The sequence below is a fragment of the Lutra lutra genome, chromosome 16 (assembly GCF_902655055.1).
Source record: "Lutra lutra chromosome 16, mLutLut1.2, whole genome shotgun sequence".
In the NCBI taxonomy this organism is placed as follows: Eukaryota; Metazoa; Chordata; class Mammalia; order Carnivora; family Mustelidae; genus Lutra; species Lutra lutra.
Window position 1 is genome coordinate 60,751,606 of NC_062293.1, and position 24,940 is coordinate 60,776,545.

At 60.8% G+C, this 24,940-nt stretch overlaps 1 protein-coding gene across 3 annotated transcripts; it reads right to left on the reverse strand.

Annotated features, from left to right (window-relative positions):
* Positions 1 to 6,947: 6,947 nt before the first annotated feature.
* On the reverse strand, positions 6,948 to 23,331 carry SMTNL2 (smoothelin like 2). Of its 3 annotated transcripts, none has more exons than XM_047708032.1 (8): positions 22,846 to 23,331; positions 16,425 to 16,515; positions 15,713 to 15,953; positions 15,063 to 15,137; positions 14,151 to 14,315; positions 13,386 to 13,503; positions 12,908 to 13,059; positions 6,948 to 7,842 (listed from the first exon to the last, which is right to left on the reverse strand). In XM_047708032.1, the coding sequence occupies exons 1-8, from the start codon at positions 23,230 to 23,232 to the stop codon at positions 7,716 to 7,718; spliced, it is 1,356 nt and encodes a 451-aa protein (XP_047563988.1). In that variant the 5' UTR covers positions 23,233 to 23,331; the 3' UTR covers positions 6,948 to 7,715. The 3 variants fall into 3 exon arrangements, with proteins under 3 accessions (XP_047563988.1, XP_047563989.1, XP_047563990.1); XM_047708033.1 differs by having other exon boundaries at positions 15,063 to 15,132; positions 15,711 to 15,953; positions 22,846 to 23,330; XM_047708034.1 differs by lacking the exon at positions 15,713 to 15,953 and having other exon boundaries at positions 15,063 to 15,132.
* Positions 23,332 to 24,940: the final 1,609 nt, after the last annotated feature.

Below are 24,940 nucleotides of genomic sequence, written 5' to 3' on the forward strand. Positions count from 1 at the left end.
CCGAGCCAAGGACGTGTAGACTGAGCCCTGGGCACCGGGTGGAAGACAGTTGGGTGGACCCGGAGGACAGCGCAACTGGGAGAGCTGGGGCTGGACTCGGGCCAGGTCGGGTGGCCTTTGCAGCCCTGTGAAGCGATCACTTGTGTTGAGGACACAAGGACCATCTGGTGCAGGTGACACGATGACTCTTCGTGCAGAGAACAGGGGCCAGTTTTCGGGGGTGATGGTTGTGATCTGAGTGAGAAGTGATAGGAGCCAGACACCCTTCTGGGGCACAGAGGACAGAACCCGAGATGAAGAACCACAGAAACCGTCCTCACATGTAAAGAGCTCTTAAGAATCAAGAGGGATGCAATGTTCACAGCAGCAATGGCCACGGTCGCCAAACTGTGGAAAGAACCAAGATGCCCTTCAATGGACGAATGGATAAGGAAGATGTGGTCCATATACACTATGGAGTATTATGCCTCCATCAGAAAGGATGAATACCCAACTTTTGTAGCAACATGGACGGGACTGGAAGAGATTATGCTGAGTGAAATAAGTCAAGCAGAGAGAGTCAATTATCATATGGTTTCACTTATTTGTGGAGCATAACAAATAGCATGGAGGACAAGGGGAGATGGAGAGGAGAAGGGAGTTGAGGGAAATTGGAAGGGGAGGTGAACCATGAGAGACTATGGACTCTGAAAAACAATCTGAGGGGTTTGAAGGGGCGGGGGTGGGAGGTTGGGGGAACGAGGTGGTGGGTATTAGGGCACGGATTGAATGGAGAACTGGGTGTGGTGCAAAAACAATGAATACTGTTACGCTGAAAATAAATTTAAAAAATGATTTAAAAAAAATTGCGTAAGAAAATTTAAGGGGACTAGAGACGTTTAGGCAAAAACCAGCATAGACTAAGCTTCTGACTGTCATTTAGAAGCCAGGAAGAGCAATCTCCTCCCCACTGTCAGATCCCATCCATACAATCAGTCTTTGAGTGTTTCTAGCCATGAGGAGATTTGTGGTTCACATAATTTTTCATTATCCTTAATTATTAGAAAGTTTTTCCTTATCACTTCTTTACCACTATCATCAGATAGCAAGTAACAATAATGTGTGCTCATGACAACCAAACTATGATTATTACTAATGGGTTTTCAACAAGTCAGAGAGATGCACATGGGGCTTCCCACAATATAGACTGCATATATATGACCAGGGAGAAGAAGGCAGAATAGCTGAAAAGCTCATGCTTTGAGCCCCTCTGTTTGGATATCTTGTGTACTTTATTTTTAGATTTCAGTGTCTCAAATGATGAATGGGAATTGGGCTTAAGATATGGCCACACAGGCACAATTTCTAAGCAGAAAGAAGCAATTCAAGGCTTCAGTGCCTTCCACCCCTGGCCCTCCTGGAATGACTGATTGACCAAAGCTGGTACATGCCCAGCTGTGGTTATGGTCCCACATAACTCCCTGTCTGTCCCTTGAGCTAGGCCAGCTCTGGGGCCCAGGGCAGGTTACACAGATGGAAGAGTACCACCTCATGCAGTGGGCAGGATAAAGAGTGGCGGATAATTATTATCTTTTACTGGGTACAAGATCTGATATAAATGTAAGCAATGCAGTATTTTGGTCAATTTCTATTTCTTAGTGTCTTGAAATTTCCATTACAATCAAAATAATAAAAATGTCTTTTGTCCACACTCATGAAATTGTACGCATGAAACATGTACAGTTCCTTATATTAAAACTGTTTTTTAAAAAGAAAAAAAAAGAATCAAGAGGGATGAACGAAAGATGGACGCAGACATGAAAAGAGAAGGATCATGGGAGGAGATCCACGAGCGGCCATATGCACACAACACACTCGTGTTCCCTCGTGAGACAAGTGTAGACTGAAACAATGCTGATGCCACCTCGGGGACCAGCAGTCCCACCGGCTGACAACGCTCACTGGGGGGACATCTCACACGTTCCCGTGGGGGCACAGGACGGCTCTGCCCTGTGGACGCGTTCAACCCCTGAGCTTCCAGCCGGCAACCTTGCTGCTGAGAGACGCCGGCACAAGCGTGAACCGCACACACACAGGCTGTGCTCCGCAGATGGTCGCCACACACTCCGGAGGGAAGCTCACGGCTGTGCCATCCCAGGGAGGACACCGCTGCACAAAAATGGGAGGCAAGGTCACAGAGAGGACGCGCCATGAGAGGACGCACCACGCGATCTGCGGCATAAGAAAGGACGGAAAACGGGCGCCTGGGGGGCTCAGTTGTTAAGCGTCTGCCTTCGGCTCAGGTCATAGTCCTGGGGTGCTGGGATCGGGATCCCTGCTCCACGGGGAGCCTGCTTCTCCCTCTCCCACTCCCCCTGCTTGTGTTCCCTCTCTCGCTGTGTCTCTCTCTGCCAAATAAATAAATAAAATCTTTTTAAAAAGAAAGAAAGAAAGAAAGAAAGAAAGAAAGAAAGAAAGAAAGAAAGAAAGAAAAAGAGAAAGAAAGAAAGGAAGGAAGAGAAAGAAAGAAAGAAAAATAAAAACAGGTATGCATTTGCTTCTTGTCGTGGGAGGGGGAACAGAGGGAAAGACAGACACGCGGGGTGGATACACCAAGAGCTAAAGCAGACCAGTGGACGGAGGATGGGAAGGGAAACACCCGTCAATACAGCTGTGACTTTCGAGTTAGGTAAACAGTGTCGCCTCCAGAAAGTGAAACAAACTAATGGAACCCAACCCTCGATAGTATACAAAGAAACAAATAAACCTAACCACGTATCCAATTCACAGGGGGACGTCAGAGAGAAAACAAGTGATGCGAGTAACTTTGAATCCAGTGTTCTGTGCCTCAAATAGAAGGAGTAACTGTGAGTCCTTGAATCCCATATTCCGCGTGCCCGCCCCCAGTGGGGGCAAAGGCTGCGGGCAACGGCTTCAGACCGTGACCTTGCGGTCTGCACCTCGTAGAAGAAATGCGTCCTGACAGGGACACTGCCGGGAATCAGAATGTAGAGAGGAACGTGAGCACAGAGTGGAGGGCAGGACAGCAGGACAGGTGAATCCTGCAGTGTTGGATCTGAATCGAGGGACTGCTGTCCCTGAAGGCGTCTTGACACTGACTCTCCTAGCTGTGGTCATCGAAGGGGCCTAGATGCAGGTCACCCAGAGCCCGCGTTCTGATGGATGCATAGGAGCTCCGGCTGAAAGAGGCCGGGATTTCTCCAAGCAATGACTGAGTCCAAGGTCAGGTCAAAGGTCAGCCCAGAACACCATCAGGGGAAACAGCGAGGTACCTGGAGATGGGAGGGGACACATGGAAAGGGTTCCAGAGCTGTTGTCTGCCAGTGGCCGGAGCCTGAACCACGCCAGCACGCCGCCGAGGACCACAACACCCTGAGCCAAACCAAGGAAAACACCAAGAATTCGTGAGTTTACACAGAACCTAAAAATCGCCATTTTTAACGCCCGGTGCAGTTACCGATGACAAAAATAATCTGTCAAGAGCCCAAGGGCGTTTGGTGCAATCGGCCCTCCTGTGGGCATAGTGACAAGCCCACGGCATGAGGCCCTCACATCCTGCCATGCTGGGCGTACTTCTGCCCAACCGGTGTCTGCTGGGGGTCCGGGAGGTTCCAGAAACACCCAGCGTGGGGCACAGCCCGGGCTCCACCAAAGGGTTGAATGGAAAACAGGCAACAAACGAAATGGCAGGGACTGTTCTAGATCGAGACGTGGGAGACGCAGCCACTGAATGTCGTGCGTGAACTCGGATTGGACCCTGGAGTTTTTTTTAAACTTTTGAACAGCCACGAACACCGAGCGGGGACGAATGGAGAAACGCGAACACGGCCCGTTCACACGATGCGTCCGTGTCCGACCTCTGATGCGTGCTAACCCGCCGCGTGCAGAGGGGACGTTTATGCTCCCGGTGGGTATGTGTTCAAGTCTTCGGCAGTAGACCTTAGGACCGAACAGCCCAGGGAACCGGAGACAGAAACACGCCCGTGGTGGAGTGTTAACCACACAAAGGAGCACACCCGTTCCCCCAACTCTTCTTCTGACGTTTCTGCAAACTCAAGGTTTTTTTACAATGGAAGCTCCAGGAGCACGGAGACCTCTGATGCTCTGGGACGCTGATGAGGAGAGGAACCTTGGGGCTCTGCCCCACGCCTTCCGTGAATGCCTAGTGCCCAGCGCACGCAGGGAGGGCGGTGGGCAGTGTGGGCAGCCCATCGACAGTGCGCAGGTGCAGGGAGACTTCCAGAACCCCAGCGGAGTGACACATTGTGAAGACTCGGCCATCCGCTGTTAGCCAACCCTGGGGAAGGAGCTAATTTTAGAGGGGAACCCAGACGTGAAACACCCCGTTCAGACGGACCTACACTGACTCCCAAAGCTTGCGCCAGCCTGGGGCTGTGAAGCCCCGATGTAGGAGACGGAGCACAGAGTAGCACAGAGGAGGGATGGACACAGAAAAGGAGGCCATGCAGACCAGGAAGAAACAGCCAGTGAGATGGGGTGGAGTGGGGTGGGGGGGCAGCAGGTGTGGGGGAGGCCAGGGACACCAGGAAGAGGGTCCAAGCATGCCAATAGCACTAAGACGTCAACCAAACCAGGGATGCATGGGAGTGATGACCGTGTGGGCTTATAAAAGACAAATGTGCAGCCCTGCCGTCGCGAAGGCCCTGCATCCACTAGAAGGATGGCCAGGGGCACCCAGAGACACCCAGACACTGCTGTCCGCCCACCCCCACCAGCCCTGTCGCCTGCCCTACTGGTTCGGAGCCGGCTTCCAGCTCTTTGTCCCACCTGGTCTGCATGTCCCTCCCACACAGGCTGCCGGGATGCCCAGGAGAGCACAGCCTTCTTGCTCCCACCTCCCTGGGTGTTTCCCCCTGTTCGGTGCTTTCTAGGGAAGAGGCAAGCACAGGCATTTCTCAGGGGCACTTTCAGAAGACAGTAAAGGTTGTTTGACACCAAAGCAGGACCAAGAACTAAGAGACAAGAGATCAAAGGCTCCAACAGCAAGGGAGATGGGACAGATAACCACTCCCAGAACCCTCGCCGCTTAGGAGCCCGTGATCAACAGGGGTGCAGAGGACAGGGCAGGCTGAGAGGAAGAGCATGGAGGGCTCAGGCTGGCCATCAGGTCACCACCCATCGCTGGTTCAAGAAACCCAATCCTGAGCTGCTTCAACTGGGTCGGGAAGATGTCCCATCCCATACTGACCAACTTTACCCGCTCTTTTAGCTGGCCCCCCAACTCCCCAGAATCCCACAGAGCTGGCATGGCTGCAAATAGGGCCCCCTTCTTGCCTCTTCTGGTTACTGGGCGCCCGCCGTGGCGGCAAGAGAAGCTGAGAACTTTCCACATCTTGCACATTTGCGAAACTCACTGGCTTTAACAAACTGTTCCCCAAACACCTGGCCTGTACGTGCTCCGATACCCAGCCTGGGCTGTATCATGTTCAGAGACCTGACACGCTCTCCCCGCCTTGAGAAATGACCCAGCAGCTGTCAGAGAAGCTGAAGCCCATCTCAGCTCCGGCGAAACGCTCACGTCGCGGAAACACAAGCCTATTCGGTCAGACTTAATATGTTTTACAAAAGCCAGGTGAAGGACTCTATCTGGAAAAGCAGGAGAATCTTAGATTCTAAGATTCTCTAAGACTTCTAAGATTCTCCTGCTTTTCCAGATAGAGTAATTTTCTCCTGGGAGGAAAAAAAATGTGGAGCCATGGGTACAGCGGTGGAAAGGTAGCTGGATTTGGATGTCACAGAAGGGAACATTCACGTGACCTTGATCTCAGGCCTGGCTTTGCGCATGTCCTCAGGTGGGCTCCTTCCCGCCTTTCCTGCCCAGTCTTGGAGCCCACCGGCTTTGTCCTGGAGGGAATCGAGCTGAAAACCCACTAGGTTACAAGAGCCGCCAAAGGCCACAGAAGAGCTCACCATGGAACCTTCCTTAAGGACAGCCCGTCTGTACCACTGAGCCTAAGACATGAAGCACCCCATGCCTCCAGCGTAAGAGAAACTGTTCCTTCCTCCGGCAGCATCTGCCCCGTTGGACATGTGAAGGTGCAGGGCCGTGTGTGCGCCTCAGGAGAGCTCCGGCTCCCGCGTGTGAGAGCTCGGTAACAGACAGAAACGCTTCGCACAGAGCCCCAGTGTCCCAAACGGGCTCGAGGCTTGAAACCTAAGCTGCAGTTTGGGAAATAAAAAAATAAAAAACAGGCACCATGTCTCTGCTAACAGGAGGGCTGACCGTCCTGGGCCTCCATGAACGAAAGAGAGAGAGAGAGAGGGAGAGAGAGAGAGAGAGGGAGTAGTTCCCACTGCGGGGAAAACCAACGGACAGGACTTCAGCCCCAACGAGCAAACCTGCTGAGCTTCTGCTCACCCTCCTGGCAAGTTCCGCCATGTCCCCCGTCGTGCCCCAGAGAGTCCTGGCCCCCCAACACACAAGGACCACACATATGAGCCTGAGAAGACACACAGGCTCTGGCGTTTGGAGCTTGCTGTATGAGCTCAGGACCTATCAGCTCCTTAGAAAGCTAGAATTGTGCCTCAAGGCCATCCCAGTTGGGAGAAGGTCTTGAATAAGCGAATGGGTACATGTGGGGACTCTACAGGTGTTCTGCGAGAACCTAGAGCAAACAGCTGTGGCCATGACCCAGTGCTCCATGACGGGACCGCAGCGGAGCCCAGCGTTCCTGGCCGTGGCAGTCCCTGGCCCGCCCATCAGCGCCCAGAGGGCGACTCCCAGTTCTTGCTCACGCAGCAACAGGGGCGAGGGAAGACATACCAACAAATGTCCAAACATGACTGTCAACTTCCCGGGCGGTGACTGAGAAACAGAAGCAGATACAGGGTGGGGAAGGGATTTGGGCAGAGTTTCGTGGGAAATGCAAGCAAAGATCTCCCGTTCGCAAGGCCCACATCTCAGAACAGAAAGAACAAACCACGAGTGAAGCTAGACACATCGTTTTATGGACAAACAGTCAGCGGTACAGATGCAGTGACTTCCATAGATGCCCGCAGCAAATCCCCTAAAAAAACGTGAGTAAAAACTAGCTCTCTGCGCAAAGGGCCTTGTCCTCCCCTAAAAGCTTTAATGTCCTGAGAGTGCACTCTTAGCCAATGCTCCTGGGGCCTCCCGGGCAGGATGGGGCACCTCGGGACCAGGCGAACAGCCTTCCCGTCTCCCCAGAGAGCCAGGGTGACTTGAAGGTCATCTGTTGCCCAGGACCTGGGAGAGATCAGAGGGTTTCTTCCCAAGACGTGGTCTTCCGTGTCGGGCTGCTGGCGGAGCGTCCCCCCGGCTTCCTGGCAGAGGCCCAGAGGGAGGAAGCTACACTAGTTTGGGACGGAGAGAGCTCTGTGTATCGTCATAAAACACACCTGGCGACCCGCGGAACGCCGTGAAGCCAACGTATCAGAGTCACCTGCGGGGAAGCGATCTCGCATTCCAGAACCCACAGGAGAGCCTTTTACTGGAAGGGAGATCATCACTTAGCACCAATCGCACTCTGGTAGCCCTCCCTCTTCTGGGGGGCCCGGGCCGCGCCCCACGCAGAGCACAGTGCCCATGTTGAACAGCACAGTGGGCCGACGGCTGCACGGCACAGGACAACGAGGCTCTCACCCAGACTGCTGGGGTCGCCCCGCTGGGGGAGCGCGGGTAGCCCCTCAGTCTCCTCCCAGGGCCGGCCCTGGCCAGCCAGGCCCCGCGGGCTTCATTCAAAGCGACGCAGGTGGTTGTACAGTGACTGGACGTAGGTGAAGACGCACATGGGGTCCGGCCTGTGGCCCATCACCATCATGTCCTCCACCTCGATGAGCCGCTCGCAGTTGGCCAGGTTCCTGAAACACAGAAACCCTGTCAGGGCAAGGGTCCCAGCCACCCGCCGGCCCCGCAGCCCCGCCGACAGAACGCCCCCCACCCCGCCCCGGGCCTTCCCATGACCCGGGAGACCCCGGGGTCGCTCCCTCCAAGGTAGCACTGCCCACACCCCACATCCAGGAACCACCGAGTCAATCCGCATTCTCACGTCACCAGACTGCCTTGTTGCGCACTTCGGTGAAATTAATGTTCCCTCGGAAGTTTCACTAAACGCACTTTTAAGTGTGAGTCTGAAGTCTATTAGCAAAATTTTAGTTTAATTTAAAAACTAAGTTTTGCTAAAAAATTCAGCATATATGGGCAGGATGTGGAAAATCGGCACGAACTATAAAATTTAAACAAAGGAAGTAAAAAACAAATTCACTCAGACGGCTCCCAAGTGGTCTTTTAACACTTGTCTGAGACTTGTGCTAGGAGACTCGGCCCATGCCCGCGAACATGCCCACGGTTTCACAAAGGTGCCCTCTGCCCCTGAGATTTCCCCCAGATGCTGGTTTCTTGCCCTCCTCCACCCTACTTAACTCAGGCGAGAACCCCTCACCTGGTTTCACCACCTGCTGGCTGACGGGTCCCAAGGCCAAGGTCAGGAAGTTGCCTACGACCCCCTCACGGCCCCCAGGCCCCCAGGGCCACACGCACTCAGGAACACTGGTCTAGCCTTGGGGCCCGGTGTACAGGGGAAGCTGGGCATTTTCTGGGCGGGAAAGAGAGGGGTCTCCCCGCTGTCCCCAGCCCCCAGGGCAGCACCCACAGTGACAGGGGTCAGCGCCAGTCTTCAGACTGTCGGTCCCTCCAACCGCTGCCTGTGCTGCCCAGGGCACGGGAATCGTGGCACCGACTGGGCTCAAACGCCCACACCTGGTGCTGTCAGCATCCGTCCCTCTGTGGTGGGGCGCAGTTCATGGTCCCAAGGTCCCCGCCTCCTCCCCCGTGAACAAGTACATGACTGTCAGGGTTCACGACCTGGCCCCTTCTTTACTGACTTGGGGTAAGAAAGACACTTCCCTTCTCCCAGGCTCCGACCGCCCTGCACCAGGCAGCGGGGCTCTTTGTGCCCCCGAACAGCACGGTTAATTAACACCAGTGGTACTTGCCATTTTTGTCATGGCGCTCGATTTAAGGAGCACGCACGTGGAGGGGACAGCTGGTCGGAATTTGGACTCTGAGCAGCTGGGTTTGGAGGCTACTCTGTGACTCATGCCCCCATCCCATGCTGGTACCCCGGGGCCGGCAGGCCAGTGCTGGTGCCTCCCATGGCCCTCCCCCTGGCCCCACACCCGGGACTGGGACACAAGCTCGGGGCCCCGCCCTGTGTGCTGGCCGGACACCAGGCTTCCTCTCAGAACCCAAAGGTCAGAGTGAAACACAGACATCTGTCCCGGGGCCCACTGCCACCATCCCCTTGGATTGGAGTGGGTCCCTGTGAGGGAACCCAGTGGCTTCATGAGGTGACAGGGGGCTTGGTCCCGGGCTGGGCTCCGTGGTGTCCCTGGCGGGCCAGGTCGGGGCTCTGTGTTGGTGAAGCGTGAGCTCTGACCAAGGGCAGGCCTGTGGGGAAGGGTGTGCTTCGCTGGTGGGGAAGGGTTGCGAACCCAAGGCCTTCCCACCTCGGCACGTCTGCCGGGCTGTCCCCTAGACACAGGGTCCGCGGCCCCCAAGTTAGATGAGAGCCATCTTAAAATCCTGACTGTCAGCCTGGGAAGAGAATGGAGTGCTAGCCCCCGAGCCCTGGGGACAGGACAGCAGCTCTCTCCGCGGTGGCCCTACTCGGCTGGCCCTCTCTGCCCCAAGGCCAGGAAAGGTCCCCTCACACGTAGGCCTTTTCGCCTCTGCGTCCTTCCTACCTATCTGCCCCATGCGTGCATTCTCAGCCTGACTTTTTCCCACATCTCCTGCCAGAAGAGAACCTTCCGAGAACCTCCCTATCGTGTCTTTCTCCAAGACTAAACAGCTTGAAGGGCACCGGGGACCATGTCTGCGTTGCTTCTAGCGTCCTCCCTGCCTTATCGGAGGGTGTCCAGAACGGCTGGCATGTTCCAGCCTGAGCAGGGAGAGAGTGCGGACCCCCGTCTGCACTCCCGAGGCTCCCACCACGGGCACCCCTGCCCGGACAGCAGGGCTTCCCCATCAGGGTGGCACTGAGGACGGGGATGAAGGCCTCCCCAGCCTTCGACAGGAAGCTGTGGGCAAGGTCCCGGCTCCCCTGCCAACCACCAGGGTCCCGGTCCCCACCCCACCAGCCGCAACAGTCACGTCAAGTCTCCAAGGAGCTGCAGACACAGGCTGAATGAAATTTAGGAATCAGAATATGGTAAGAGGAAATGATGATCGGTACTGACTTTTACAAAAATACATGAGTCTCAAAATACTCGAGGTCCCCGTGGCTCTTTCTAAAAAGCTGAGGCCCAATGGACACATCCATAAACCGCTCTTGTAAAAGGCGACACCAGCTCATTGAAAGAACTCAGACACTACGGACGCGTCCAAAGGACGAAGGACGACCATTTTCTAATGAGTTCCTGAGGCCGCACCCTGCCTGGGGTTGGGTTCCGACTCTGCCAGTCCGGCTCTACCCGGATCCTCCATCAGCACGGGCTGGCCCGGGAGGGACGTGGAGGAGGGGCGCAGGGTTATTTTTACTTAAGGCTTCTCTAGATGCAGATGCCCAGCGCGGGCGACCGCCTCCCGGCTGGCTTCGCACACACAGTAACCGGAGAGTAGGACACATTCCCCACAGGGCACGTGGGAGCCGCGGGCCATACACCCGGCCCTGGGCCTGCCCTGGTCCAACGGCTGGGGGTGGGGTTGGGGTGCAGAGGGCCCCCCCACTGAGCACCCACCCACCGCAGCCGCCTCCGAAAAAGGGCTGGCGTTCCCGCCTTCCAAGCCCTGGAGGCCTGTCCAACAAGGGAGCTCGAGCTGCTGTCAACACGGAATTGCTGGCACATGAGGCCACAGGAGTCTCTGGGCCGTCGGTCTCTTACTGGGACGAGGGGCAGCACCAACCCTGGCCCCACACAGGTTCCCGAGCCTCCGCTGTGCCTCTCTGGCCCTTGCTCGCAGAAGGGTCTGGAAACACTCCCTGAAGGGAGGTGCCCCTGCGTTCAAGGAGCCCGTGTATCCTCCATCGCACCCTGCCCGCTCCTGGCCAGCCTGCTGTCCACAGAACCAGGTGACCCAAACTGCACCTGTGAGGTCACCTCCCACAGGACCCCCAGCAGAGACCCCTTCCCTGGCCCTGAACAAGTTCCACCCCGGCCCCCCAAGGCCGCAGAAGAGCCCAACAAGCCCCCCCCACCGGCCACCGAGAGCTCAAGGCCACAGGCCGACCATCCTCCCCTCCCCTGTCACAAGCAGGCTCAGGCCACAGGGAGGCAAGGCCAGGCTGCGGCCCCTCCGCTTGCTCTGGGGAGGAGGAGAGAAGAACCCAGAGCGGCTGGCATGTCACCCCCAGGCTGGGAGTAGAGGAAACGTGTGTCCAAGTCTAGAGGCTCCAGGAGCCCACGCCTCCTGCGGGGAGAACGCAGCCTTGCTCTGGCTCTGGCCGAGGGGTTTGAGGTGGGTGAGGGGGGCTGCATTCCCCGTGGCCCAGGGCCCCTCTCCCCGCTCCGCCCAGCCTCGCCCAGGGCACGGCCCCCTGGTCTTGATGAAAGAGAACCCTGGGGGCCTCATGCGCCACACACACTCCGAGTCTGCACTTTGAGGGCCACCATTCCCGGGCTCCCACCAGCGAGGCGCCCTCCCCAACATCGGCCATCCCCCTTGGCTCTGCTTCCCCACCGTCTGGGTCCGGTTGCATAACATCCTTCCTCCAGAGCTGCTTCTGTGATTAGGATGACAGCTACGCCAAACAGCCAAGAAAGGGAAGGCACTTAAAGGATACACGGAGTTCCTGGGACCCCGAGTCCAAGCATGTCACCCGAGACCACACTACAGGGCAGTACCAACATTCTGACAGTTCCGCCACGAAGCTGGAAGCTGCCGTCTCCATCATGCCCCCCAAGCAGGAGCTGCCGCCCTGGAGAGCTCCGGACCCCTCAGCTCTGGCAGGACCCATGAAACCATCCCTGGCCAGGTCCAGGGTCCAGGCCTGGCGTGAGGCCTACCCCTGCTCAGGGAGCTGGGTGGGGACACGCAGGCTGCTGGGGACTGATGTCAGCAGGCACAGAGGCTGCCCCAGGAGAGAGAAACGTTCCCTCCAGGAAACTTGGCTTTGGCGGGGGTGGGGGGTTGCTTCTTTCCCTCTGACCTTCTGCCCCTTAATTCCTGGAAACTGAACATCCGGCAGCCCTAAACAATCTCCACTGTGCCCCGTCCCCAGGCTGCCCCGCCCTCTGCCCCCTGATAGTGTCCAGCCAAAGGAGGCCCCAATGTGAGGACAGAGCCCTTTCCCCCAGACCCTGCCCACCGGCCACTGGGAGCTGGTACATCTACTACACTGTCCCTGCAGCCACTCTCTGGCCCCCCCGAGAACACAGGCAGACCAGCCCCAGGGAATTGCCCGCACCCCCACTGGAGCCCTGATGCCCCACGTGCTGCCTCGAGCCAACCACCAAATCCCAGACAGGACATCCCAGACGGGACATCCCAGACTCTGCCCCACTCAGCCTCCTTGAAGAGAGTGGGTCTCAGGGAAGTAGACGATTTCTTATCAGATGCCAGGACAGCATTTAGAGAAGCACGATCGACTTCTCAGAGAAGCTCTTAAGATGTCTCCCAGGCAGACCTTCGATCTCCTGCTCGCCCCAAAGCAACGGAATCTCCCCGCCCGCCCCGAGAGAACAGGTGGGGTGCCCTGGGAGACCCCACCCCACAGCCCCCAGACCACACAGCAGGGCCAGGCACCCAGCAGGAAGGGCAGGTGCGGCAAGCCGAGAGCCAGCTCCACAGCAAGTCTGGGCAACCCCCCAGACTGGCGTCTCCCAGGCGGTGCAGGAGGTGAGCAGAGTGGAGGGTCTCGTGCCCAGCCTCCCTGCAGCATCCCCACCCCGGGGCCGGTGCCCGCTAGGGACCCGCCATGCTCACTCAGCCATGGAGAAGGCCAGCTCAAAGTTCTTCTGCCGCTGCGCGGGGCTCAGGGCACTGTAGTCAAAGGCGTCAGGGAAGAAGGAGTGCACCAGGGCACAGAAGGCCATCCCGTCGCTCCAGCTGGAGGAGAAGTTCTGCAGGTCCACGTGCTTCCAGGCGGCCAGGGGTCAACGAGGGGAGGTGAGCGGGGGCACGGCTCCCCCACAGGCAGTCCCTCCCAGCGCCCACCAGGTCAGCAAGAAGTCACAGCCACCAGACCCCAGCTGGTCAGGTGCACGGGTCCAGCCTCAGGAGCCCCAGGGTTTCTGAGCACGTGCTATGGGCGGCCAGCAACCCCCGGGGAAGGCCAGGACTCCAGCCCGCCCCTGTGTCCCGGCCCCAGAGGCACCCTGGCCCCTGGGGAAGCTGGGACTCCAGCCCAGCCCCACGCCCCGGCCCCTAAGGGGACCCCGGGCTGGGGCGGAACCCGGCTCACCTGGTAGCCAAGCGTCTTCTTACGACACCACTCCAGCAGGAGCTGCTTGATGCTGCTGGCGCTGGCCACCCCGAAGCTCTGGGACCGCTTCAACTTGGCCCGCGCCTCCCCTTTGCCCCTGTGCGAAGGGTGCAGCCTGAAGGGGGGCCATCCTCCTCCTCCCCCCAGGCCCGGGGCTCCCCGGTGATCCCATGCCCCCAGGAGCATGCCCCCGCCGGCTCTGCTCCCCCAGGGAGAACCTCCCTTGACAATGTCTGGCAGGTCCATCCTCCCTCCAGCCCCCAAGTTCCTGTCTATATCCCAGCCTGGAAATCAGGGCTCCCGAGCCTTTGAGGCCTGAGGCCGCTGCCTGCAGCTCCCCCTTCCCTTCATCCCAGCCACCCTGAGGCCACGCTCACTGACAGGGTTCCTTCCTAGCCAGAGAGGGGATCCTCATCTGTACCCTAGGAACACTCCCTAGCAGCTGAGATCAGGCTGTCTGCCTCAGCCTCCCTCCCTGGTGGGAGGCCGTCAGGACAGGAGGGGGCCGTCCTCACACACAGGCCTGCCGACAGGTGTCAGGCTGACTGCTGGATACCTATGCAAACACCAGCTCTGTCTCTGCGAGGGACAGGGTGCCCCCCACCACTCCCCTGGGAATCCCTGTCGTGCCCAGAAAACAAGGGAGGGTGACAGTGGCCGCCTGGGGCACTCCCAGAATGGGCAGGAAAGGGGCTCTCATCACAGGAACAGGGCCGGGCCCCACTCTGGGTCAGGTGTCCGTACTTGCCCGCGGTGTCCTGCTCCCACTTCTCAAACAAGGCCTTCCGGGCCTGCGCCCCCGATGTGCGGGGCAGTGTCTGCGACCTCACCAGCTCCCGGCGCCGGGCCTGGGTCGTGGCTGGCGGCGGGGGGGATGGGGGCGACCGGGGTGGTGTTGCCAGGGTTGGGCTGAGGAGAGAACCATGTGTCAGGAACACCAGGCCCCCACGGGCTCAGCCCCCCCCCCCCCCCAGAGTGACAGAGTGACAGAGGCAGGGGAAGCGGCAGGGACAGAGGAAGCCCCGCAGGCTCCAGGCCCACCCTGCTGAGCCGGTTTGGGATCCAGCCTCTGTCCAAGCCACACACCCAAGAGAGCAGCCCCCTCAGCAGGTGCCAGGTCCTGGGGTGGGCAGGGTGGGGTAACCCAGACCAGCCCCACGGGGCCCAGCCTGTCCACCACTAGATAAGACCCTCTTTGTTTCCTCCTCAACCGTTTGCCAGAAAGTCACAATTTCCCTTTATGATTACAAGAAAAGCTGAGCCCCACCGCCCCCATCCAGGCTCGTGTCAGTCCAGCTGGCCTGGGGGAGCCAGGAGGAGGCCTGCACCCAGGGAGGCCCCACACACCTGCCCCAGCCCAGGGGCCTCTCCAGGTGCCTCCTCCATCCCATGCAGGCGGCGGGAAGCACCCAGCGGAGGGAGCCCGGCCAGCCGGGGTGAAGACTGCCTCCCTCCCTCCATGCTCTGTGGGCCTGAGATGACCCTCCCAGCCTCGCCAGGTCCTGATCTGAGGCGTCCATGTAGAAACAGCTGCAGCCCCGTTTCTCCAAGCAAGACTGTGCAGGGGGAGAGCGCCTCACCTCCCCTGCTGCCCTGGATCTGGACCCTGGCTTGCCTTGGGGGGGACAACACCCCGCTGTGGCCATCCCGACCCACCTGTCACCATCCCTGCCTGCCAGCGCTGCCCCATAGCCGGCACCGGACCGCGGGACACAAGGGCTCTTCTCTGCGGGACGAGGAGAGAAGACAAGTAGGCCTGGGTGCGGGGAGGGCCCACCCCCAGACCCTCCCAGCCCCAGCATCACTCCCCAGACAGGCAGGTGCCCCAGGCTCCAGGCCCCATCTTGGCCAGCAGTTGAGGGACAGGAAGCTGGGAACATAGAGCAAGGACACAAAAGGGCTGGTACGGGTCCCCACCCTGCGTTTGAGGGCCCAGGCCTCCCAGGCCGCTGCATCTCCAGCAGACACTTCATTCCCAAACCCTCATTCTGGAAGCCCTGCCCCGGGACCACCACCGACAGCCTGACCACAGGCCAGACCTGGGGAAGCATGCCAGACTGTACAGGGGTGCAAACCACCTTCTCCCCGCAGCTCTACCTGACGACAGCCACGGGGCGTGCCTCAGTCAGACAGGGATGGGCTGCGTGGAAGGGGCAAGGGAAGGGGGTCGTGGTGGGGGCCGGGGTGGGGCTGCAGTGCCGCCCCAGCTTTTCTGGGTCTCTTGCCAAGCACCCGCCTCTGCGCCCTGCCCGCCCTCCACCTTGGGGTGGGGTCTGCCCCCAGGCTCTGCTCTCCTGCTCCTACCGCTGGGACCGGGAGTCCAGGCCGTGGTGGGCTCACTGGGGCTCAGGCTGGGACCCCCCAGGACGGCGGCGGACGTGGGAGAGAGAGCTGTGGCCGAGGTCTCCCCCGAGAACCTCTCCGAGACCCGCGTGACAGCTGTGACGGGCTGGTGGGGCAGCCGCAAGGAGAGGCTCATGGGACGCGGCTTCGGAGGCTGTGGTGCCAGGAAGGTTTGGGCAGTCTCCGGGGGTCCATCACCCAGACCTGGAACATGTGACCACGGGGGCTGGGGGGGGCAGGTCAGCCGGGCATCCAAGCAGACTCAGACGCCCCAGGACTCTAGCCTCCCTGCACCTCCCCTCTCACCTCCTCCAGGAAGGCCTCCCCGACCTCCCTCTTCTGCAGACACCTCAAAGCTCCAACCAGACTTTATGTCTGTTCCAAACCGCCCTCAAAGTCAGCTCAGTAAGCACGAGCAGTCTGTCAGCCACTGTGCTGCCCGCTGTTTGGACGAGCACTCAGCCCCAGCTGCGCTCTTCGGAAACAGGGAGCTCGTTACCTCCCGAGAGTGCCCGTTTCCCTCTGTGTTTAGAAAGCTCTGCTTCACCCTGAGCGAAGCCGCCCCCTCACAGTCTCTCTAGCTGCTGGGGTCCAGGTTCAGGTCCCCTCCCAGCCCAGCGCTGGCCGGGCACAGAGGCAACCCGCGGCCCCCCGTCCTGTGCGGTCGGCCCCTACCTGCCCCTGGCTGGTGCCCATTCTCGACGACATACGCATCCAAGGCTCTCCGCGCCTCTGGTTCACCAGCTTCGTCCTGGTGGTCCAGGCTCTGCAGAGACACACACCCGAGGAGGCCCCATCAGGCAGGGCCCGCTGCACCCCAGCAGACCACCGTCTAAAGGTCCCCCTCATTCTGGAGCCAAACAACCCACACGTTTGAGAGGCAGCCCCCAGAAGATACCGCAGCGGGCCCGGGTCCCACGGCAGGCTGGAGCGCACCCAGCCCCCGCCGCGGAGCCCCTGGGGTCCAGCCAGGCAGACATAGCCAGAGTGCCAGGGACAAAAGGTGAGGAGCCAGGTACAAGGTGGCCCGGCCTTCTCCAGACTGCTCCCCGGGCCCCGAGAGCCGGCACCCCAGGCCAGGCAGGCCCATTCGTGCTAGCCAGGCCTGCCAGCCAAGGGCTGCCAAAACCAGAAGCACAAGGTCCTCTGGGCCAATGTCGGGCACGGGGCACCGAGGACTTTCGTTAGAACCAGAGCTATGACATGTGCCCGGGTGCCCGGAGTGGGGGGCCTGCCTGGTTCCTCGGGGCCCCTTCTTCCCTCCGCACAGCAGCAGAGCTGACCCCAAGAGCCCCCGGGGGCCTGGTGTCCCAGCCATGCCACCGAATGCCATGCTGCTCGACTCAGGTCAGCCCCTCCGGGTCTCCGTTTCCCTGCTGGAGGTGGAGGCAGCTCCACGCGTCCCCTCTGAGCGTCCCACAGGCGTCGGGACCTTTTTCTGGGCCTGGTGCTTAAACTAACGTGCTTCTGCCTCCCACAGGCTTGCTAGCCTGCTCGACAGAACCCAGGGGCTCAGAGAAGGGGCCGTCAGAGAAGGGGATCCAGGCCGACCACTACCAGGCCTCTCCTCAGGGGCCACAATAGGCACCTGGAGAGGTTGACTGTCCCCTTCCCCGACACTTCCAGGCTGTCTCATGATCTGCAAGGTTCCCAGATGACTAACAAAGCCCATCTCGGGCCCCGGACAGCTCAGCTGCTCCCACAACCAGGGCTAGTGGCAGCCACTCTGTCGGTCGGGGTCGGGACTGGTTGGGGAGCCAGGACCTTGAGCACACACCACCAAGCCAGCCTGACAGTCATGCCTCCGGCAAACTTCCTCCAGCCCAGTGGGCCTGGGAGGCCTTCCCAAGCCAAGTCTGGAGTAAGCCCAGCGGACAAGGAGGGGAGGCCATTCCCAGCGGAGCAACTCATGTCTGCAGAAGCAGGCTTCCAGGCGCAGAACACTCCAATCCAGCGGCAGGAGACACACCGCACAGCCCTGGTGCTGGCCTGGAGGGAGGGGACACAGGCCCCGGCTGCAAAGGCAGGACCAGAGCTCTGGGAGGAGGGAGAGGAGGAGGAGGATGGGGAGGGACAAGGCCTCTTCAGAGCTTGGGCTTTGGATCATAGAGGAGAGTGTCCAGGAAGAAGAGGGGAGTGTCGGTGGGAACGCAAGGATCTGGGTCTGGGATACACGGAGTGTAAGGTGAGCCTGGGGCAGCCGGGACACGAGGTCAGGAGACAGCTCGGTGTCTGCGCCCGCAGCTGAAGAGGATGGACGGAGGACCGGGGGGAACAGGAGTCCTGCCTCCCGAGCACAGCAGAGGAAGAGACGGCCCCGGGGTGCATGGGGCCTGGGGTGGGGAGAAGCGGCATCTCAGAGGGGAGTAGCCAGACAGGCTGGGGGAGGTGGGAGCATGGGCACCAAGGAGGCAGGTGTGCCACAGAACCCATGGGTGGCCTGGGGTCACGGAGAAGGTGGCGATGAGCTCTAGACCCTTCCTGCTGGGTTCACAGAAGAAGAGCTCGCTGGTGAGCTCAGGGACTGAATCGGGTTGGTGGGGGGAGAAGCCGGTGGAAACGCTGGTTGTGCTGGGAGACAAGGCAGTTACAGGGGCTCTTCCAGATGGACGCAGTGGGACAGGGGACCCTCTGCAGGTGCGGTCCCGCAGAAGTGAGAAAGGCCAGAATTCGGGTGACCCCTGACCAACTCAGGAGGGCGGGGAAGGGGCCAGGCCCCCTCGCAGGTGCAGTGCAAAGGGGGGGGGCAATTGGGAGCCTCCGCAGAGGCACCTGTGGGCTGAGCACCTGAGCAAGGGGAGGAGAAACAACCCGTCCCCCCTAAACCCCAGCCCCCACCTGTCAGCAGGGCCAACTCCGCTCCGGGGTCTCCGTGTCCCCCCACCCACCCTACTCTGGTCCAACCGGTGCCACAGGTCCAGGTAGGAGCCTGGAGGGACAGGCTGATGGTGAAACCATTTCTTAGGAATGTGGATCTTTATGGGGGGCCCCAGACGCCTGCCCCTGCACGTCGCAGGTCCCTCACCCTGGGAAGCCCCAAGGAACCAGCCACCACAACCAGACAGGAAACGAGCTCTGGACCAGCCAGATTCCCATCAAGGGGTCTCAGCCGGACTGCAGCCAGGGTGGGGGCCCAGCCCAGACCCCCCGGGTCCCCGGCCCCTCCCTCGAGGAGAGGGCTGTGCTCTGCCCGTGTCCCAGGCCAATGGACTCCTCGGAGCCCACCCTCCACCCCGTCACCACACGACCCAGAAGCCTAAATCCCCGTCCTACTATAGGCAGCGGCGGAACCAAGGTTTGGGACCCAGGTCTCCCAACCCAACCCAAGACTGGCCACAAGTGCTCCGGCCTTCCAGAAAACAGAGGACAACTCAGCACGAACTTGTCCCCGGAGCCTGGGGCAGGACGGACCCCTGGCCCCCACTGGACCTTAGTCCAATTAGGGAGAGGAAACTGGGTAATGATGGAGTAAGCACCCCAGCAGGACCTCTGTGCACAGAGCCCTCAAACCAAGGAGCTGGGCTCGAGCGAGCCCTTGCCGGGGTCCCCAAGCACACCCTGGGGCCTCCAGCTGGCTCTCCCAGCATCGGGGTCAGCCTGCCTCAGACCCATGGGGAGCCCTGGGGAGGGGAACTCATCCTGCGGAGTTCCCCACCTGGGCTCTGTGTGACGGGGACGGAGGCCCCTGTCCGGGAGTCCAGGGCTGAGGACATTCATGGGGGCAGGGCCACAGGGCAAGCGATTTCAGGGTCTCTGGGGACAGTCCTCTCCCTGGGAAGTTTGGAAACACTTTTAGGAGGGCGGGCACATTTCGGGTGTTCTCCTTTCTGCCTGACCCTCCACACCCTTAACCCGCAGGCAGCCCCGGAGTGACCAGCATCCCCCCCACAGGACTGCTGCTTCCCCCCACCTCCCCTACACAAGGTTCTCAAGACTCAGTCCCATCGCGGGCCTCCCGAGAGCGGCAACCTCTGCTATCACACAGTGCGTCTGGGAGAGGAAGGCAGATAAGGGAGTCTGGTTTCTCTTGCAGGCGGGCCTGGACCAGAGCTCCTGGCAGCTGTCCCTGAGGGCCTCCCCGGCCGCCACCACGAGAGAACGCCATGGCTCCGGCTCGGCCCCGGACCCTTCCAGAGAACAACTCCGGCCTGGCCTCAGGCGGCTGCCGTCCACCACAAGCCCCTGCCGGCGGATGTCACTGTTGAAGAACCCAGTCCATCCAGCACAAGGGGCCCACCCAACCTGCCCAGCCCCATCCCTCTTGGTTTAGATACAGAAAAAATGTGGTCCGCCTCTGAGGAGACGCTCCTGAAAACTCAGAGTGGATGTGACCAAAGTAGCTCCCATCTGCTCCAGGGACTGGGGCCTCCTACGGGAAGTCCACCCTGGTTGCTCCCACGTGTGTCTAGCCCTCTCCCTTCTCTCAGACCTTCCCTGGCTACAGCTCTGTCCTCTCACTACCTAGCAAGGCCAAGGTGTGTGCACTGGGAAGTGGATTAACCCACTCTTCCCCCATTAGGCTCAGGGTCCATTTCTACACTAAGTAGGACCCACCTCCACACCTACAAATCCCCAGTTTGAAACAGCAGAAAGCAAAAGGCTCTCTAAATCTGGCTGATTACAGAGGGGTGGGGTAACCCCAGCCTGCACGACACCCAACCCACCGCAGCCGTAACGGGACCCTACCCCCTTGACACAGACACGGGGTGTGAGAGACAAGGGGCAGCCCCGTGCCCAGCCTGAAGCTGACTCCCCATGCAGGACGGGGCACCCTGTGCAGGCCCGAGATGCTCGTCCCCCCACGTGAGCGCACGTGAATGTGCACGTGGCTCCGCACAGCCCCTTTCGCTGCCAGGAACGGGTCCGCGCTCGTGAGCAGTGGGGACCAGCACTTCTGAAGCCAGGCAAGGGGGAGCTGCGCCCCCAGATGGGACCCCCCTGTCCTCCACCAGGTATCAGTGATGTTCGTCTTTCTGAGGCCCGCAACCCCCGTTCCAGCTGGGTGTCTGTCCCCATCCCTGAAGAGCCACAGCGGCCCTGCTGGCCCGTGACCCCAGCCTTGAGATTTCGGGGGCCCTGGCATCTCCTGCACGTCACCCAGGGCTCCTGCCTCACTTTCTCCTTCTGCCCTGCAGCCCTCCCCCGCTGCCACCTTCAATGGCCAGCTCTGGCCTGGTGTCTCCCTGACGTCCACCCTCGACTGCCCTTGGCACCCCAGATCCGTGACTCCACCTGCTTTGGGACAGCGTCCCCTCGATGTCCCGCAGACCCGCCCACGCAGCATGACCCCACCAGAGCTGTGACCCAGCAGATCCCCAGCAGGCTCCTGTCTGTGCCCAAACGCCACCTCACCACGCGGACTCCCCCTTTCAGACCTAGCCCCAAGGCAGCCCCCGGTCCCCATGCCCCTACCCCTGCCCCCGTTCAGGCTGTCTTCTCTCCTGGGGCTATCCCACCTTAACCCACCCTGTCTCCAGCCGCCCTCCACACTGCCATCCGTCCTTGCAGGAGCTTGCAGATGGCTAGTGGGAAGACCCTGTCTCTCTCTGCCTAGCACCCCTCACCCACCACCCCCATATCCAAGAGGACCAGCTCACCTCTGGCCGATTCCCACCGAGGCAGATGACCAGAGAGCCCCCCGACACGTGTATGAGCAAGCACGTGCAAATACACGCTCATCTACGCATGACGCAGACGTTATTTTTCTGAAACCTTGGGCAGCTGCTTCCATGAGTGTGTGTCAGAATACAACTTCAAAAACAGCCGATGACACAGTTTATTAGGCACGTGCGAGCTCACAGTGGTGACTGTATGCCATGGATGTGTCGTGTTTTGTGCTCACAGGACAGAATTAACTATATCTGTACTTGCAGACACTTTGCACAGAGCACTGGCCCGCCTGGGGGCTCTGCCACCCCCGAAGGCTGAGGAAGGTCTCGCCCCCAGGGACAAAGCCTGGTTCCCTTAGCCAGCACCCAGAGGTCCCTCACAATTCACCCTCCCCCTCTCACCCCCATCAGGCTCCCCTCTGGCCAGGCAGTGCCTTTGGGTTTGCCGAGCCTGCGTGCACCATCCCACCTCCACTGCCCGAGCAGCGGCAATCCCTGGGCCTCTGTCGGGCACACAGACACGTGGCTCTGGCCGTCCATACACGGTTGGCACTGCAACATCTGGGTCCATCTCCCACCCAGCTGGGACCTCCTGGGGCAAGCGCTGAGCTGATCCCCCTCCGCCTGGCCCCCCGAGGGGCACCCCAGCCCACAGAGGAGATTGACTGCATGAGGGATTGAGCCAAGGAGGGGCAGCAGGTGCAAAGGGCTCAGACCCAGACCCTGGAAACCCAACCCCAGAGAACATGCCTGAGCAGAGTGGAAAATCCCTCCTAAGGGCCACTGCACACAGCATGGAAACATTCTAACCTGCCTCTCCTGGAGGCCCCATGCTCAGGGAAGTGACTGGTCCACACCAGCCTCTATCACCGCACCCCCCCACCACGAACTCCCTGCTGGTCACTGACCCCAGGAAGCTAGAGACTGCTCAAGGCTGGTTTCCCCAGATCCCTTAACCCCCTAACAGTTCCCAAATGAGGTGGCCACAGCCACATTGTGTCCTCCTCGCCTCCGGCTCACACACACAAGGGGCCTGAGTTCTCAGTCTGGGTTAATTAATAACGTGAGCCGTCAGGCCTCAGTGAGCAGCAACGCGGGGGGCCGTGAATGGAGGTGGGGGTTGCTGACCATTGGGACACACCGGAGGCGAGCAGGCGATGTGGAAATGGTCGGGGGCCCTAACTCAGCGCCTAAGCCCTTAGCGTCATGGGACAAAGGGGAGAGGGAGACCGAACTCTGGGCAAACCAGGGCCTGGTTCCAAAGAAAGGAGGGGGCCCGAGACAGGTGCACGGGCAGGCTTCTCCGGCCCTCTCCCACGGCGGAGCGGTGGCCGGACCCCCACACCGAGTCCCAGCGGCCCGCGGCCCCCAGCCCAGCAGACGCGCGCAGGCAGGCGCACGCACTGGCGGCGGAGGGGCGGCCCCGGGACGCGAAGCCCCACGTCCCCGGCGCCCGCGCACCGGCGCGGGCGCTCCCGGAGCCTCACCTGGCTGCGGCCGGACAGCGAGAAGGTGGCGTGGCTAGCGAAGCGCGCGGTGCCCAGGCGGGGTGCGCGGCCGGGGACACCGGGCGGAGGGCTGGGCGTGCCCGGAGTGCCGGCCGCGGGGGACGGCCCGGTCCCCAGAGCCTCCACCTGCCGCGTCAAGCGCTCGAGCTGCGCCTGCAGCCGCTGGTTATCGCGCTGCAGGTCGGCCACGGTGCGCGCCAGCGGGCCGGCCAGGCGCAGCGCCTCGGCCACGCGCCGCTCCACGCCGCGCTGCAGCCCCTGCATGTCCTCGTGCAGCGCGCGCACCGCGCCCTCCAGCGCCGCCTCGTAGCGGCCCAGCGCCTCCCGCACCGTGCGCGCCTCCTCGGCGTCGGAGCCCGGCTCCATGGCCGAGCGGAGCGCGCGGGGCGAGCGCTAGCCTGGCGAGGAGACGCCGAGCTCCTCCGCAGCTGCCGGCCGCGACTGTCCGCCCCTGGGCCGCTCGCTGGAGGGGCGGTGGGAGGGCGGGCGGAGGGCGGGGGGCGGGGCGGGCCCGCGAGCCCCGGGACTGGGCGCCGAGCGGGGGCGGGGCCTCGGGGGCGGGCCCGGGGCGCGCGGGGCGGGGCGGGGCGGAGGGGGTCTCGGAGGCGCGGATCCCCGCCCTCCTGGCGCCTCAGTCCCGAGGGCCCGGGGGGGGGGGGGGGGGGGGGGGAGGGGCGCACCGGTCCGAAACCACCCCCCCGCCGGCCCCGGAGGAGCGGCGTGCGGCCTGGGCGAGGGGCGGCCGCCCCACCGGAAGAAGGCCTCGACCCCCAAGTGGACTTTACCCTGGAGACTACAGACGCGGGTTCTGCGTTCCCTTCGGGCTCTCACCCGCAGGACCTGGTCGCGCTGGGGGTGGGGACTCCCCCCCTGCTCAGAGAGAGCTGAGGGCAGCAGGAGCCCCCAGAACCGCCGTCCCAACCCTCGCCCTGTCCGGGTCCCTGCCCTCTCTACGCTGCGTCAGGCTCTCCCGGGCACAGACTCACCTGGCGGAGCTCTGCCAGCCATCTCCGGCACCTGTTGTTAAGACCCGGAGCGGGAGACCCGCGGGAGGTCCCCTCCCAGCCCCACTCTGTGTGGCTCCGTCTTTGTGTCCTCCTCGCCTCTGGTCAGAAGGGGCTCCAGGCTCCCCAAGGGGCCCCTAGTGGGGGATCCTAGTAGGGGATCCAGGAGGTGCTGAGGTCTGGCAGAGAGGAAAGGGAGCACTGAGGGTGAATCTCCAGATCCCAAATGAGTTAGTTTTGGGCTAGTGGGCCCTGTCTCTCCATCAGTCTCAGTCAGGACCTCTACCCTCAGGCCAGGGTTCCCAGCACTGTTCCCTCTCAACACTGCTTTCCTGCCTGAACCCAGACATTCCTCCCTTCCACCTCCCCCACCGGACAAGCCTCCCGAGAGAGGGAAGAATGCAGACAGCTGTTGCTTCAGGAAGACCAGACTGATGATGGACAAAGATACTCCGAGTTCCTGTGTCATTATCATCTGCTTTAAAATAAAAACGGGGCGGGGGCGCCTGGGGGGCTCAGTGGGTTCAGCCTCTGCCTTCAGCTCGGGTCATGATCTCAGGGTTCTGGGATTGAGCCCTGCGTCGGGCTATCTGCTCAGCGGGGAGCCTGCTTCCTCCACTCTCTCTGCCTATCTCTCTGCCTGCTTGTGATCTCTCTCTATCAAATAAATAAATAAATAAATAAAATCGGTTTTAAAAAAATAATAAAATAAAAATGGGAACATCCCATTCTTTTCCCAAAAACCTTTGGGAACGTTTCCTGACTAGCCTTCACCTTAGTAGGCCAGGCCCACCTGAAGGAGGCCCAGTGGCTGGGCGGGCTCAGCTTGTTGGCTCAGGAACAAGAGGTCTGAAGGGCTTGTTCCTGTCATGTCAGGCTTCCCGGACTGTGGATCAGCCTGGCAGATGCTGAGCTGAGCACAGACACCCCCCCCCCGCCCCGCCCTTGTTCCCCTCCAACATGGGGACCCGAAGGAATGCTGGGTTACCTAATCCAAGGAGCCTTCCAGCAATTATTTCATGAGAAAGTCAAGTGCCAAAAGGCGTGCATGTTGTGTGTGTGTGTATGTG

What these genes read in the sequence shown, in the direction of transcription:
- SMTNL2 (XM_047708032.1), bottom strand. Translation starts at nt 23,232, where the DNA reads ATGGAGCCGGGCTCCGACGCCGAGGAGGCGCGCACGGTGCGGGAGGCG. An exon ending in GCCTGGACTCCCGGTCCCAG is followed by an intron (nt 15,138 to 15,712) that starts CGGTAGGAGCAG and finishes CTCTCCTCGTCC; the next exon opens with CGCAGAGAAGAGCCCTTGTG. An exon ending in GCAGGCAGGGATGGTGACAG is followed by an intron (nt 14,316 to 15,062) that starts GTGGGTCGGGAT and finishes TTCTCTCCTCAG; the next exon opens with CCCAACCCTGGCAACACCAC.